At 33.3% G+C, this 15,478-nt stretch overlaps 1 protein-coding gene across 1 annotated transcript in view; it reads right to left on the minus strand.

Moving 5' to 3' along the window:
• IL1RAPL1 (interleukin 1 receptor accessory protein like 1) overlaps window positions 1–13,063 on the minus strand; it is a 584,229-nt gene extending 571,166 nt beyond the window's left edge. Inside the window, exon 1 of the mRNA XM_042810633.1 lies at window positions 12,982–13,063. Coding sequence (XP_042666567.1) covers window positions 12,982–13,063 — 82 coding nt within the window. The remainder of the gene's footprint in view (window positions 1–12,981) is intronic.
• Between the last annotated feature and the right edge of the window lie 2,415 nt (window positions 13,064–15,478).

Consider the following 15,478-nt stretch of genomic DNA (forward strand, 5'->3'; position numbering starts at 1 on the left):
AAAAAAAAAAAAACACACGTATCAGTGTAGTTTTCAATGTATACTAAACAAAAAATTCTGACAGTCAAAATATGGACATCTTGCTTAAGGTAAGTAATTAGCAATAAATATTTTTACTAAATTACGTTACACTGAGAGCATTACCAAACATTTACAGAGAAATCAGATTTCTTGCTGAAAATAAGATATCAGAAAAAAAGGGTTAATGATAATCAAATGAGTCTGTACCACTGAAATAAAAAGCTAGATTATTACAGATGTGAGAAAAATGGTAATTAATAATCTGAAGGAAAAAAAAAAGGCAACATAAGAATGCAACAAAAATCCAAAGCAAAACAATCAAAAAGCAAATCAATAACATGAAGGAGCATTGACTGCGAAATTAAAACGACAGTACTTCCTGAACTGCTTCTCAGAATACTTTCTGTTTGATTATTTTTCCAACCTTAATCTTGTTGTTACATGCTTTTTTCCTATTGACAACCATACAGTATGAACAACTTACCAATAGGAAAGATAGGACTGTTCTTTGTATTCTGAATTGAAAAAATACCCCGAAGAGAAACTAAACATCACTAAGCTACAATGCATTAAAAACAAAACAAAAAAAAAAAAACAAAACAAAAAAAAGCCAGATTAGGAAGACTTTGTCATTCTACTGTTTTAAGTAGAAGTTATAAAACTAAAAAAAAAAAAAAAAAAAAAAAAAAAAAAAAAAAAAAAAAAGCTAGTTAAATAATTTGTGATAGATTCAGCACTTTCTTCAGCTTAACTTATTGAAATGGAAATTAACTTACATTTTTTTTCACATACAAGGTCAACTTTAATAGTTCATTTTAAAAAGTTAATGTTTCTCTAATTCAAAAAGCTAATCATTCATCAGATTTAACTTCCCTCAAAATGTATTGACTCCAAAATAGTCAACAAATATAAAGTCTAGTAAGAAATAAATAGGACTTCAAGATAGGAAAAAAAACAACAACATATTCACCTTTCCTCTGATAAGATAAACAGAAATGACTCCCACACACAACTTATTGTTGAGAATTCATCACAGCAATGAAGGACTGTGAAGGAAGCATACACAGCGTACTCATCTGTTCTCCAGCATGGGATAGAAGTTGATGCCTGACCTTTACTGTAAGAGAAAGATTCACAGGCTTCATACTAAATTTGGCCTAAAAATTAAGATGTAGTAAATGGGACAGAAAATAAAGAGCAATTTTCAATGAAACTATTAATGATATCAACTCAGTAAAGCAAAAATTAAATTAATTACTTTGAATTAATTACAAGCAGAAAAAGAAATAGATTTTAAAACTTTTTGAGATTAACAAATCACAAGCAAGAAAATAGAGAATTGGATCCTTTCAAAACTATCTGGCACAACAGGAGTTGCTATATATTACTAATACTTGCAACTATGTATCAGAAATTAGCTTAACCTGATTTTCATTTTAAATAAAATTACCATTCTGCTCTACAGGATTCAGCACTTAAGCACAAAATCTCCAATAATGTTTAGATAGAGGAAGACAGTTGCTGCATTGCCTAGAGTCATGCAGGAAATTATGTGTGTGAGACAGCTGCCTCCCTCTATTGATCACAATTGCCAATATCTGGAAAACCAGCTCTCAAGCCCTTGCTCAAGTTTTTCAGCACCGGGACATATAACAATTTGCTGCGCAGTGATGGGCAACCTTATTGCATCTTTAACCTTGTGTTTCTATATGGAAGAATGAGATTGGAAAAAGTCTTGGAATACAATGAAAAGCACTTCTTTATTTCAGCTAGCTTTTAGTGAAAGAGCAAAAACAGAAATAAGAAATGAAACCTTTCCCCTAATTTATTAACTCCAGAGACTTGATACACGGCTTCAGTATTTTCTTTGAATCTCATGGCTAGGCTTATCAGAACGTGAAGTTTTAGGCATTTTAAACATACAATATATTAACAGTAAGAAAACAACTCTAAAGAATGATATTGTTCAAGAAGAGTTGGAAATAGAATTAATACCCCAGAAAGAAACAGTGGTTTTTAATGTATTAAGTATCAGAAAACCTAGGTGCAGCACCTACTCTAGAGTTGGTATCAACTAGGAAGTATTTTAGCATAACTTTCTTCAGTACTGAATATACACAAAACACTCTCCTCCTATGCCTATGAAAATTGCATGACCTACTTTGAAATGCAGGTACATTACACACATATTACTTAACACTGGCAAAATGATACAACACAGAGAGTGAGCTGGTTAAATAAGACTAAAGTTTCAATTACTTCAATTTTGTCCTGCATTTCAGATGGCATGACATTAGTTAGATGACAGCAAGGATAGTTGCTTTTTAGCTGAATCTTACTCTGAAGGAGACCTTACAACTTCTCTAGGCACTGGAGAAGTGCAATCACACTGGAATTCAGTCACTGCTCTACCATCTGGAAATTGCCTTCTTCTCATAGCAGCTTATGTCTTTTTTTGTTTGTTTGTCTGCAGTGGAGGGGAAGCGCTGACCTTTTACATGTTGATGTGCTGTCGTAGCAAACTCTTACACTGAAATATCTATAGGTTGCTAAATGACACCAAACAAACGTCTGTTAAATCACCTCATACAGTTTATCCTATTGCACAGACATCTGATAATTTAATTCAAAAGTGTAAAAAAGTAATAATCAGTAACAGCAACAACTGTGGCTCTTTCAAGGTAATCAATAAAATTTACTAACAGTTAACAGTGTTTGTCATGGATCAGCTTTCTTTACAAATCTGAAAAAGAGAAAACCTGCTTTTTGCTATCTCAGATCTCTCCCTTCTAGTGTTCACAGATAAGTAATTTTCAAATGTTTTTATGGAACGCGTATAATCAAATAACAGAAAAACATTGCTACGATATATAAAAAAATATCAGCCATTCTATGCTACCATTCCCAATAAACAAAAGCAAAGGAAACTATTTTCCTTAGAGCTCTTTTGAGCTCTGTACAATCAACGAACACACAGATGTTACAGATACCAAAGAGCTCAGCTATGTAGTTATTACACCAAAACAAAAACATAGCATGCTCACCCATATCCTGGGGTCACTTATGAAACTCCAGCAGGGCGGATCTCCAGAAGAGATCCTTCCTCATTGGTAGTCAGCTCATAAATGGGTCTAGGAGAGATGGAGCCAGGCTCCACCCCTTCCAGCAGCACAGGTGAATTGACTTCACCTGTGCTCCCATGACTGACTCATTGCTCACCTCAGGTGATCAATCAGAGGTTCAGGCTGTGATTCAGCATTTCCTATACAAGCTCTTATGTTGAATTTTCTGGTTTGGTAAAAAGAGCCATTTTTCACCTTCCGACAACTGTTCTGTGTGATGTTGCACTTCAATGCCCAATACAGCAACATACTAATGGACTATTAGTATTACTATTCTCTAAACTTCTGTTCTGGCCTCATCAAATCTGAATTCTGATAATTAATCTACCCAGCAAAAGTCTAAGTAATTCTAAGCAGTGTGTTAATTTAAGTGCATAGAACTCATAGAACTCATCTGTTAAGACTGTCTAGACTGCAGATGAGGTCCACGTTTGCAAAGTAGTTTACACATAAAATAGCCTTTTTTCTCCATAGGCTCTTACAAGTTTTTGTTACATTCATATTTTGATGCATGACTAAGCATTTGGGAACTATACAAGAGCTGGAGAAGAGTGCTTACATGAACTTGAGGTGCTCAGAAGTAAAGACAGTAGATTAGGGTGTTAAATGATGGCACAGAAAAAAATCTCACTGCAAATCTGTCAAGAAACTTAATTCATTTAAGTTTAATGTTCTATGTTTGAATGCATTAAGTTATGGGCAATATTTTGGCTTAGTTGTTTCACGGTTTGTTCCTTTTCTCCTTTTCTCTCCAAAACAGCTACTTTTCCCAGGGAAGAAAAAAAAAAAAAAAAAAAAAAAAAAGTATTTTTGACAAACAAGATTTGCCACAATTTCTTCCAAGACTTGTAGTCTTTGTTGTAAATTTCTTACAACTTCATCAGTCTCATTCTTCAACAGTCTTCAACAGTCTCATTCTGCTAACTCCACAGCTAGTAGTAAAATATAAAATGAATGCATGCATATTTGTAAAATAAATAACACAAACATTTTTCTGCTGAATAATTGTCTCAGAAATGTTACTGATCCTTACTCAATTTTCTAGAAATTGAATGCTTGAAGTTTGATTATAAAAAATGTGAAGTATATATAGTAGACTGCCAAGGGCAAAAATAAATCCACAGTGCAAAAATAAAACCAAAATGCAAAAATGCAACTGTTGAAAAGTGCACAGAGTGGTCTTATTTAGTCAGTGGAATGACAATACAATAACAGACAGTATGGAATACCAGAAGGCCCCTTCCAAAATTCACTCCCAGAAAAAGCAGTTGGACTCCTTATCAAATATGGCTCAGGCCATTTGACTACAAAGTGCTGAGATTTCAGCAACAGAATAAGGGGCAACAGACAGAAAGCAGAACAGACAAGAGATCCCTAGAAAAAAATTAAGCCTTTCTTCATAGCACAGAAACATATGTAGATAAACAGGTAGCCAGGTAGAATTTGCATTCTTCCTTGCCTATCTCTTTGTTTTGCCTTCAGCATTCACTCTGAATCATAGTCATGGACATCTGGGTGAAGATTTGCCTTCAGACAAGCCAACCCCATACCTTAAAAAAATTACAGCTTTCCTTCAGTCTCCTGATCTGGACGACCAAAGAATGTTGCTATTTTTCCTGCAAGCTGTTGATGCTAAGATCTAATATTTCATTTCTAATATCCAAGTCATTGTCTTTATTCTACATAATACCACAAACAGAACTGAAGAATTGATCATAGTGAACATATAATGAAAACATAAAAATGCACGAAGATAGCATGCTTAGCAGTAGAAATTGTTCCCACAAGGAAATACAGTTTCTTATATCATCAAGAGTTAAATATAGTTAAAAATGAAGTTACAGGACAACAGTAAATCATGCAAATATAGACACCCATTATTCCATGTAGCTTAACATGACTTGTTTATTGGCTTAAGTTTAAACAGAATATGAGTATTTTTAATTTTAAAGAATTAATCTGATTGTGAAAATAAATGAACCTGAACAGGTAACCAAGCAATCTTAACTAGCACTGCTGTCAGGTAAGTCAAATTTTAAAACATGACAAGAACTCTAGGTATATCCTTTCAATGTTGCAACTCTACATTAGAACAACTCAGAAGTATCATCCTTAACACGCGATTTCCTCTGGAAGACAGATAAAGCAAATCACTACAAAAGATAAACTTATGCCAAATTGAGTTGGTAAATTGAGGGTCATGGACTGCACTGCAGGACACGTAGATATAGTCTCCAAAAGGCTCACCTCAACTCCCTTAGAAAAGAAAGTGCTTAAAAAACAGTCTTGAAGTAACTTAACTGGACACAGTGCTGAGCAAGCTGCTCTAACTGACATTGCTTGCATCAGCAGGGTTGGATTAGATGATCTTAAGTCCCTTCCAATCCAAGCGACCGTATAATTAAAATTGGAATTATCAGTTGGAATTATTTCAAATAGAATTGAAATTGATTCAAAAGACTGGAAAAATCAGTCCTTTTTGCCAAGGATGAAAAAGTCATCTGTGGAAGTGAGCAACTCCACATGAATTTGCAGATTGCTTCAACACAATTGGCTGCTTTGCATCTGTACACCTGACAGTTTCCTGAAATTAGTTGGGTGTTCAGTGCAAGACATTCAAATGACAGGAGCATTCAACTTTCAAATAACATAACTATGTTGTAATTTACCACCACAGCAGTCTGATAATTGTCCTTACAATTGGGGGTGAACAAAAAGAAGATTAAAAAAAAAAAAAAAAAAGCCAAATCCAATAGAAACACAAACTAACTCTTTTGAAAAACAGATTTTTTTTTAATCTTACAGTAATGACAGATGTTGCGTATTTCACATTTGAATTAAAGACTGTAAGAGGAAAAACTACTTTGAGCAAGAATGGCTGAAGAATTCAGTACTGGAGCCTGAAGGACAGCCTCCTCTTTTCATGCATAGCTGTTTTTGACAAGTCTTTGTGCATGCTGCATTGATAGAACTTCCTCCCTCAGTCTTTCAGAAGGAAGAAAACAGTAAGCATTTTAATCTAGAAGATTTCATCGATTTTAATTTGCTTTATGTGTAGCAACAAAACATATTCTAATGGGCAAACCTCATTATCACAACTCTTATTTCGTTATCTTAATATTTCACAGATGACTACACTTAAATAAAAAAGAGAAATTTATCACATGGTCATTACTTGTCCTTGAGGGTTTTCAATCTCCTTATTCTCCACAGTCATTATTCTGCAAAATAGTGACAGCGTAATCTTCAAATAAATAAATCTTCTGATCAAAGGTCACTTGTTCTTTTACATCTTCTAGGCCACTTGCCAACAGCTGACAATCTGCAAAACTACTGCTAACAATTCCCTACAGTCAACAGGAACCATGGAAGCAGAGTCATTCTAAATAGCTACTAAAACTCAGTGAACAAACTATGTAAGAATATCTATTGCTGTCCTCTTGGCTTCAGTTTTTGTCTCCTTTACTATTATTATTCATTTCTAAATATCCATGGCACACTATAAAACACTGACCGTTTGATTCTACACAGTCTTTTCATATACCATTATACTATTCACCATCTCTCAGGACTCTGGAAAGTACCAGTATGGATCCCAGCAACAATAAAAGGTCATATAACTATTTTTAAAATGTCAGCCATCCTGTTCATAAATGCTCAAAGGACAAGTAACAGTTACAGTATTCAGTCTCCAAAATAATAAATGCGTCACAAAGGGTCTGTGCTGGTGATGTAGTCATTTCTTATCATCTAGATCCTCTAGTGGCTCAGAATGATGTTGGCTTGTTCCTTAATAATACAGCTCCCAACTCCCCTTCGGTCAACAAATTGCATCATTGCTGCTCATCTTGACATACTGGCAGTGTCCTTTTCACAGAACATTTGGATGAAGTCTAGTAGAGCCAGACTGCTCCATGGCAAACATTTGTTGAAGCTCACTAACAAAACCACTGGTTTTTCCAACAAGATTATTCCTCAGTTTTGAAATAAAATCTATATGTTGAAAATCACTCTTTACCAACTATGACACATGCAGCATTCTGTAGCAAAAGAAACATTCCTTTAAAGAAAATGCACTTTCCTTATATAGTTGGCATAAACACAGAGATAAGTTTAGAGCTATACACTAATATTACTATATACGTTAATCATTAACAACTTCTTTCCCCACTGATTCACAGAGGACAAAAAGCACAGACGTTTTCTCAGCAAGGATCATATCAAACCTGGAGTAAACAGCCTTGCCCATTTTGGCTGTAGAATGGGAAGGGAGATACTTCTGCTGCCTATATAAGGTGCTCCTTCATCTTTCTCTCCCATCTGCCTCAAAAAGAAAAGTGGTTCACTGTTTCCTCCATTCAGTTTCACATATAGAAAAGTGAGGTTGCGCATTATGATGCCAATTCAAAGCAAGTATTTTGAAACAGTCCTCAGATAAAATAGCATTCACTTCCTCACAAGGTAATGGCACAAATAAGATTGCCCTCCTCTATCCCCTAAATCCAAGCAGGTACATTCATCTTTGCTTAGGACTTAAACATACTGTCTCTCTGCTTTTTGTCACTAAACAGAGAAAAAAGAATTCTCATAGCAGTAATAGTAGTATTAATTGCTCAACTGCAGAAAACTCCTCACTCATAGAAGTTAATCTTACATGTCAGACAGGTATGGACAGACTTAGCTTCTGTGTGACCACACAAAAGGCCACAAGACCCATCAACTAATAATGGAAAACTAACATTCTGTAATAGAGTAAACAACAGCTAGAGACCATTAATATTAACTGATAAAAACTCCTGTGCTTCACAAGACACTTATCCTTTAATCATTCTGAATGCTTTGCTCCAAATTCAGTGTGCAGGGAGTACCATGCATGAGTCTATAAATTGTACAGAAAAAAAAGCAAGGAAGATGCCTCCTCATTTAATTTTTGAACCATCTGATTACTGTTCAGTGAATATCAGATCCAATATGACATTCATCAACTAATTTCCTTTTGACAAAAGAAAATGCTTAGGCAAACAAGCACAGCCAGAATGAAAAAGAGAATGACACCAGTGATGGAAAGATGCTCAGAAGAATAGAGTGGTAGTTATATAGTAATACGCAGTTGGGTTACCAAGTCTCATAAAAAAAAAATACATAAGATATACAGATACTCAAATAATGGGTATCAGATTCTTGTTCTGGCTCAGTATTTAACTGCATACAATTTCTCAAGAAAAAGAAAATCCAGATAACCTGGATTATAGATTTTTTTTTTTTTAATTGTTATAACCAGCTTTATTGTATAATGGAGACAATTCAGTTGCTAGGTAGAAATGTAACACATATTTTCCCTTTCAGAGCATTCTCAAAGCTGTATTGCATGTCATAGATAAATTCATTATATATAGCTAAGGTGAAGAATTTTTATTTTATGCATTCATATATTACTTATTATAAGTTGTTGAATACACATTATGGTATTTGTCACAAGGTAAAAAAAATCTTGGCTTTCTTGATGCTAAGGACAACTACGCTAAAATCATTTGTTCTGTTCCAACTAAAGGAAATGTTTTAGAGAAAGAAAGCAAGTGCCTCATTTGTACAGAGATATTCACAATATAACTAATATTACGGTCTAAAATAGATGTAAATAAGAAATCATTTGTAAAAATTCAGAGGGCCATAATTTAGTAAAATGTCTACTATAGGTTGTTAAAGTGTACAAAATCAGCCAAGCAAAATAATTACTTGATTTTTTTCAATATATATTTCCATTCTGTTCCTTGGAATTTCGCTAGTTCTAGAACAAAAATGCACCTTCAATTGCATTTATCTATTTAAAATTATCTACTAAAAATGGCTCCTACAAGGCAAACTAAAATTGAGAAACATCAACAGGGGCTGCAATGTCAAAATTTGACTTCTCATTTTCGTGAAGTTCATAATGCTCTATATAAGTATGACTGCAACCACCCATACTCATTACTTGTAACTCAGACAAAAAGATACTATACATTAGAAAGATAATCATTTTTTCCTACATGAATAATACATTTGCAGACTTTAATCTCACAATAACGATGTGAAGGATCCTGTACATCTCCTGATAAACCATCATGCAAGAGATTGTCCGCTCAGTTAAATTTGATTTCTTTCACAGAATAAATATGACAAAGAGAAGATTTTCTTTCACACAGGTGAGCACAGAACATAGCTCCTTCATGAACTCCACACAACGCAATCGGTAGAAAAACAGTGGAACACAGAAAATAAGAATTCTCAACTTCTTTTGATACAAGATGACTTCAAATTATTATTAGTGTCTAAAATGTCAATACTCTAATTGTCTAATTATACAATGAAGTTATAATATCTTATGCATTAAAAAAAAAAAAACTTTTTCCCCCACTCCTCCCACCCATTTTGAAAATTATTTAACACCAAAAAACTCCTCTCTGTTCAGCAACCTTGGTAAAAAAAAATAATAATAATAAAAATAATAAAAAAAAAAAGATGGAATGGTATGTTCTAATATTTTATTTAGCCTAGTGTTTGGAATGGCAAAGCTTAAGACGAAGGGTTTTCTCTTCCTTGTCTGACAAGGCATTAAAACTTACAGGAGTTGTGCATTCAAATAAAATTGACAGGAAAAGTTTAGGGGTTTAAGTCTTATTTACTGGCACACTTGAATATACAGGAATATGTTCATTGCATAATTTTTACATATTAATGAAATTGTTTCTCAAACTGCTTGCACAGACATTTTTATGTAATAGCACAGTTACTAAGTACTCAAGATGTAAAAATAAATCCTTTTTATGTTAGAGCCATTTGAAATCATTCACTGCCTTACAGAAATATATTTTCTGGAATTTTTTAAAATACTAGGTAGAAACAAAATCAAATACAAAGTTGAAGTGTTACACAAGTACGTCACACAGCTATGAGCCAGCTAATTTAAAATTAGCTGAGAATACTAATGCAACAACTCCTTAACTCCTAATAAATTGCTTTGATTCATAACAGCAAAAAGCAATGTATCTGTAAAAAAAAAAAAAAAAAAAAAAAAAAGGCTACTAATATGGAGATATTTACATCAATATGAAAATATACTATCATAGAAAAGGGTAGAAGAGGTTGGCAGGACACCATTAAGAGCAAATATTCAGTTATTATGAAAAAAACATTCTTCTAAAAAGGCATGTAAAAGATTTTATTTTGAAGCTTCTACTTCTTCAATTAAAAATAACATTTACAACACGCTTCAATTTTAATTTAGTCTTGATTCATTACACGTCCAAAATTGAGACACAATAAATTGCAAATGAAAGGTTCAGTTCTGTTCTCTTGTTTTCATTCAAAAATTGCCTATATTAAAGTAGTTGTATAATACAGTTTTCTATGTTGCTCTGATATTCAATCTTTATGAAAGAAATAGGAGAAGGACAGTTGCATTCAACTCTGAAATAAAATCACACTTCAGGCATATACAACGAGATTCCTAGAGACACAGTAATGAATGCAAAGTAAGCCACAGCCAAACTTTTGATCCAGGTGTCAGAATGCAATGCACACAACTAAACATACACAAACCTCACCATTTGCTGCCTCTGATTAACGTGCTTACATAAAATTACACTTCTTTTTCCTTACATGTAAGTATCTATAACTATAGATAACTTGCTTATAACTACAAATTAATTAGCTTCAGGAAGAAGAAGCAATATTTTCACTGTATACATAAATGAATCTTATTTTCTAAAACTTCCTTTAAAAAACAAAAAACAAAAACAAAACAAAACAAAAAACAAAACAAAACAAAACAAAAAAAAAAAAAAAAAACCACATTTTCTTCATAGAAACAATTCAGGATTGAAAAATATTCCTCCCAAATCAGCCAAGGAAAAAAATTTAAAAAAAGAAAAAAGAAAAATTAAGCTAAGCATTATCATCTACTCATTACATTCCACCTACTTTTATAGAAGTTCACCACATGTGAAGTCACTAAATGGCATGAAGAAAGACAGTAAAAGCTGAAATTTCAGTAGAACTCGGCTTCTTCTTTTGCACCATACACTATGACAAAACAGTCTTCTCTGCAATGTAGCTGATAAACTAAATACTATAAAAGCAGATTTCATGCAAAACCATAAAAAAAGACCCATGTTGTAGTAAGATTTAAAGACTTCCATTAAAGCTTTTCCTTTTTTGCTGCACAGGATGAGAAAATACTCAGTACAGCTGCAAAAGCCTTTTTTTCTTTGCCTGGACATCAATTACATAACTTTCCCAAATAGAAATTAACATGAATATTTAACACTTTTCCTTCAATTGGTTAATCTCAGAAAGATGATACAAGCATGAACAATGAAGTAAAAGGCAAAGAAAACTTGACTTCTTATTATTGTCACATTGAAGTGGGAATTATTTTATAACTGGCTGCTTTTTTGTTTCCTTTTAAAATGTTTGTCATGGTAAAAATTACTTCAAGAGGATTGATACTGTTTATACTACATTTGGATTAAGGGACCTCAACTAAAAGCTCACAAACACTCAACTGTGATCAAAAAGAACAACCTCACCCAGACAAGTTCAAATGATTTCTGTCTAGGCAGACGTCATGTTGCAAATACATCATCTCATCAACTACTCCTTTGTTCTGCACATAGTGAACAGAATCCAGTTTTCCTGAGCTTAAATATATCACAGTCTCAAGTCCTGACTGAGAAATATTTTAAGATATTAGAGTGATACTCTTTATTTTCTTTCCCACGGTCATTAAAACATTGAAGACAGAACTAGTTTCATATGTTCCGAGTAGGATCTATTAAAAGTACAAATGTTATTTAAACTGTTGCCCAAAATGTGCAAAGATCTCCCTAAGCATCTCTTTACTACCACAAGCATTGCTAGCAGCCAACTCCAGCTGGAAACAGACAAAACGAAAAGAAAATAAATAAATAAACAAATCAAGTCCAGACTTCTAGAACAGTACAACAAAAGCCACCCAGAGCAATCAAATGACAAAAGAAAATTAACTAGTTACAACAAAAATAATTAATCCTATCAACACGGGATCAAATCCTCCATCAAGGATTTAGTTTCCTTACATCCGCAGATCAATGTAAGAGTTTGCAGAAATATTATCCTGCAATTTTCCCATTATCCAATGAAAAGGAATAGAAGGGGAAGTTAGAATCTCGGGATGAAAAAACCATTGTCTCAGTATCAAAGTTCTTTTTCTTTTTTCTTTTAAACATACAAACAGTAACACATGAAAGATGATGGGCAAATATATCACCGTCTGCTGGATTCCTGAAAAGCCACCTATATTTTCCTTGCTGCACAAATCTTTCACAACATATGTGATAGTCCCTTCAAAAATGCATTTTCTTATTCACTTTTCATCGTTATTAAATTTATTAAATTTAATGTGCCTGATTTTTTATTATTATAAAAAACGGTCTAAGCCAAAGCTACATGCAAATCCAAGAGATTCCTCACCATAAAGAAGATAGTCAAACAGATAAACTGTTCACATTGAAGTACAGTAGCTCAGTGACTGCTATCAAGTCTTTAAGTAAGCTAAACAATTTTGGGGATACAGTGGAGGAAAAAAAAAAAGATATTCTCCTTTAGCAGATGAACTGTCATTTTGATTTTCCATCAAGTTCACACCATAGAATAGAGTCTAAAATAATACAGAAGTTACTAAATTGGTTTGCTGCAGAATTCTAATTCCTTCTAATTATTCTTCAAACAACTATAACAACATCATAAAATATATTTATAAATTTTAAGGATTTCTTCTTTCAAAACGTATTGTAAGAGCAGAGAAAGATTTACTTACCTGATCCTCTTTTGGTCACAACCTTCAAGCTCTGAGTTAGAGTAGCATACAAGAGAATCAAGTTTGGAATAGGAACTTTCATCTTCTCTCTTTCCACAGCTGCTCCCTAGAGTACCAAAAAGGAAAAAAAAGAAAACATTAGCTTATTATTTAAACAACTGTGTAGTAATTAATCATAATACTGGCTTTGTAGAAACGTTAAATACAGTTCTCTTTTAGCAACTTAATGCACCAAAATGATTCCTTTTTACTGAAAAGGATATGTAAACTGAAATCACCTAAAGGAAAACACGTACACACACTGCATTTAAATCTAGAGCTGTAGTTCTAATTTTGTAGATACACTGAAAATTCACCATGTCCCTGTTAAAACCTTCTAACAGATCTCCTGAAACACTTTTGATGAATTTGTTATATGAAAAATGGTGTTTTCACTAAGCTTCTGAAAAGAAGGAAAGAAGAAGGAAAATAATACCCTTCTGCACTGGTTTCCTTCCATTTATTCATTCTACAGACTGAGCACAAAATTCACAATGAAAAGAGCCATTAATTACAAACAAATTTGGTCATCGTCTTAGGAACAGGGAACCATAACAGCCCACCAGAGACACTTCTAAGTTCCTTTTATATGAACTGAAAGCATATATGCAAGATCAAACACATTCACTGCAGCTAACGAGAACATTATTAGGATGGGAGAGAAGAATCAGGTTGTGGCTCAGCCTTCACCTCTTCAGATGTAAACAAAGATTTCCATTTCTACTCCTAGAATCACAAATACCTCTAAGATCACTTAATCCAACTGTCAACCCATACTTGTGATCACTCTAGACCACGTCCTCAGCACATATACGTTTCTACTTCTACTGCTCACAGTCTCAGGAGTAAATAGTATGAGCAGCAGGTGAAAATGGAGGGCACACATTTTGTTAATTCAGAGAGTGTAGTGATGTAATCTAGTCATAATATTCTTCCAGCTTTGATCTGAAACAGCTGCTAGGACTAACAACCTACATTTTAATGTTTTAATTTGTGAAGGGAGCTAAGCTTTCTGGCTAATTCGTCTAGAAGGTATAGTGTATCTATACTCATGATAGCATGTATTTTATGTAAAGTCTTATATAACAAAAGAAAAGGCTGTGATCAATGGTTCTTGAAATTTCTAAGAAAGACTCAGATGAAACCAACGTAGTTTTGATATTGACCTCTGCTGATCACAGTGCTGTATAGCAATTGAAAACATTCTCAAAAGGAACCACACAGTTCAAGGATTGATTTAAAATGAGATCATGCATCTTTTGCACTTTCGTTGGCAGTCGTGTTACTGAGTACCTAAGAGGTTTCTGAAAGCAGTATCTTAAAATAGCTTTATTTTAGAAGAGAACAGGTTGGAAATAAAAAATAGTGGAGGCGTTGAAGAACACACTATGGGAAGAATTACTTAAACAATGATGACTCCTAAAGAATCTATCTTCAGAAGTGTTAGATTTCAAGCTATTTGAGAAGTGCAAACCTAATGCATTCATTATCATGGCTTTATCAAAGATGAGTGAGAAAACAGTTTGAAAACAGCAGATTTTGATACCTAATTTTTGATAATGATATTTATAAACAAAGAGATAAAAAGTAATAGTAACGTATTTGCTCATTCACTGGCTGTGAACTAACACTAGCACTTCGGCACTGCAGGTTAAGGACTAAAATTTATCTATATTCATATACCTTAGAAAAGTTAGACAATAAATTGCCTATCAGCAAAGGAATTAAATGTCACAGATGGAATTTCTCCAAGTTAAATTTGGAGCAATATGAACATTTTTAGTCAAGATTATTTAAATAAATAATGTGACCACAGACATAATAAATGACATAGAAACTTAGCATTTTGGAAGCAAGAAACAAAGGTTAATTTTCCAGGAAACAATGAATAGATATCACAAAGTGTTATGCAACATTTTACTGCAGACTTGACTCAGGCATTTATAAAATCAAAATCCCATTTCTCTCTGCACTAACTGATACCGCAGGAAATCCTGAAGCTGTTATCTTCAGCCTCAAGGGTACCAGTGAGAGTCAGCACCTTGCTCTGCGTGAGCCTAATAAATACTGTCTAAAGAACAACAGGAGCTTATTATACATTTACAAATTCAGTAAATAGCTTCTGACTGGGAAAGTAGATCCAAAAACATCTTTACTGACCAACCATAAAATATATATATATTTCTGACAGCTTTGAAAGAAACATAAATAAGCATACCTACACACATATATGTTTGTATTTCTGTATACATATATTTGTAAAAGAAGCATGAAGCAAAAGCTATAAAACTTGAAGCTACCAAAGAAAGCCTTTGTAATATAAGAATATCAATGAGAAATGGCTCTTTTAACTCTTTAAACTAAATTCTTGTTATGGTCCATTTATATTTCAGTCATTTATGTTGACAAGTCTGCTAAAAAAAAAAAAAAAAAAAAAAACAAGTCTTTATAACAAATT

The sequence above is a fragment of the Centrocercus urophasianus genome, unplaced genomic scaffold, assembly GCF_019232065.1.
Source record: "Centrocercus urophasianus isolate 14NV4802_14NV808 unplaced genomic scaffold, USGS_Curo_1.0 seq_12, whole genome shotgun sequence".
In the NCBI taxonomy this organism is placed as follows: domain Eukaryota; kingdom Metazoa; phylum Chordata; class Aves; order Galliformes; family Phasianidae; genus Centrocercus; species Centrocercus urophasianus.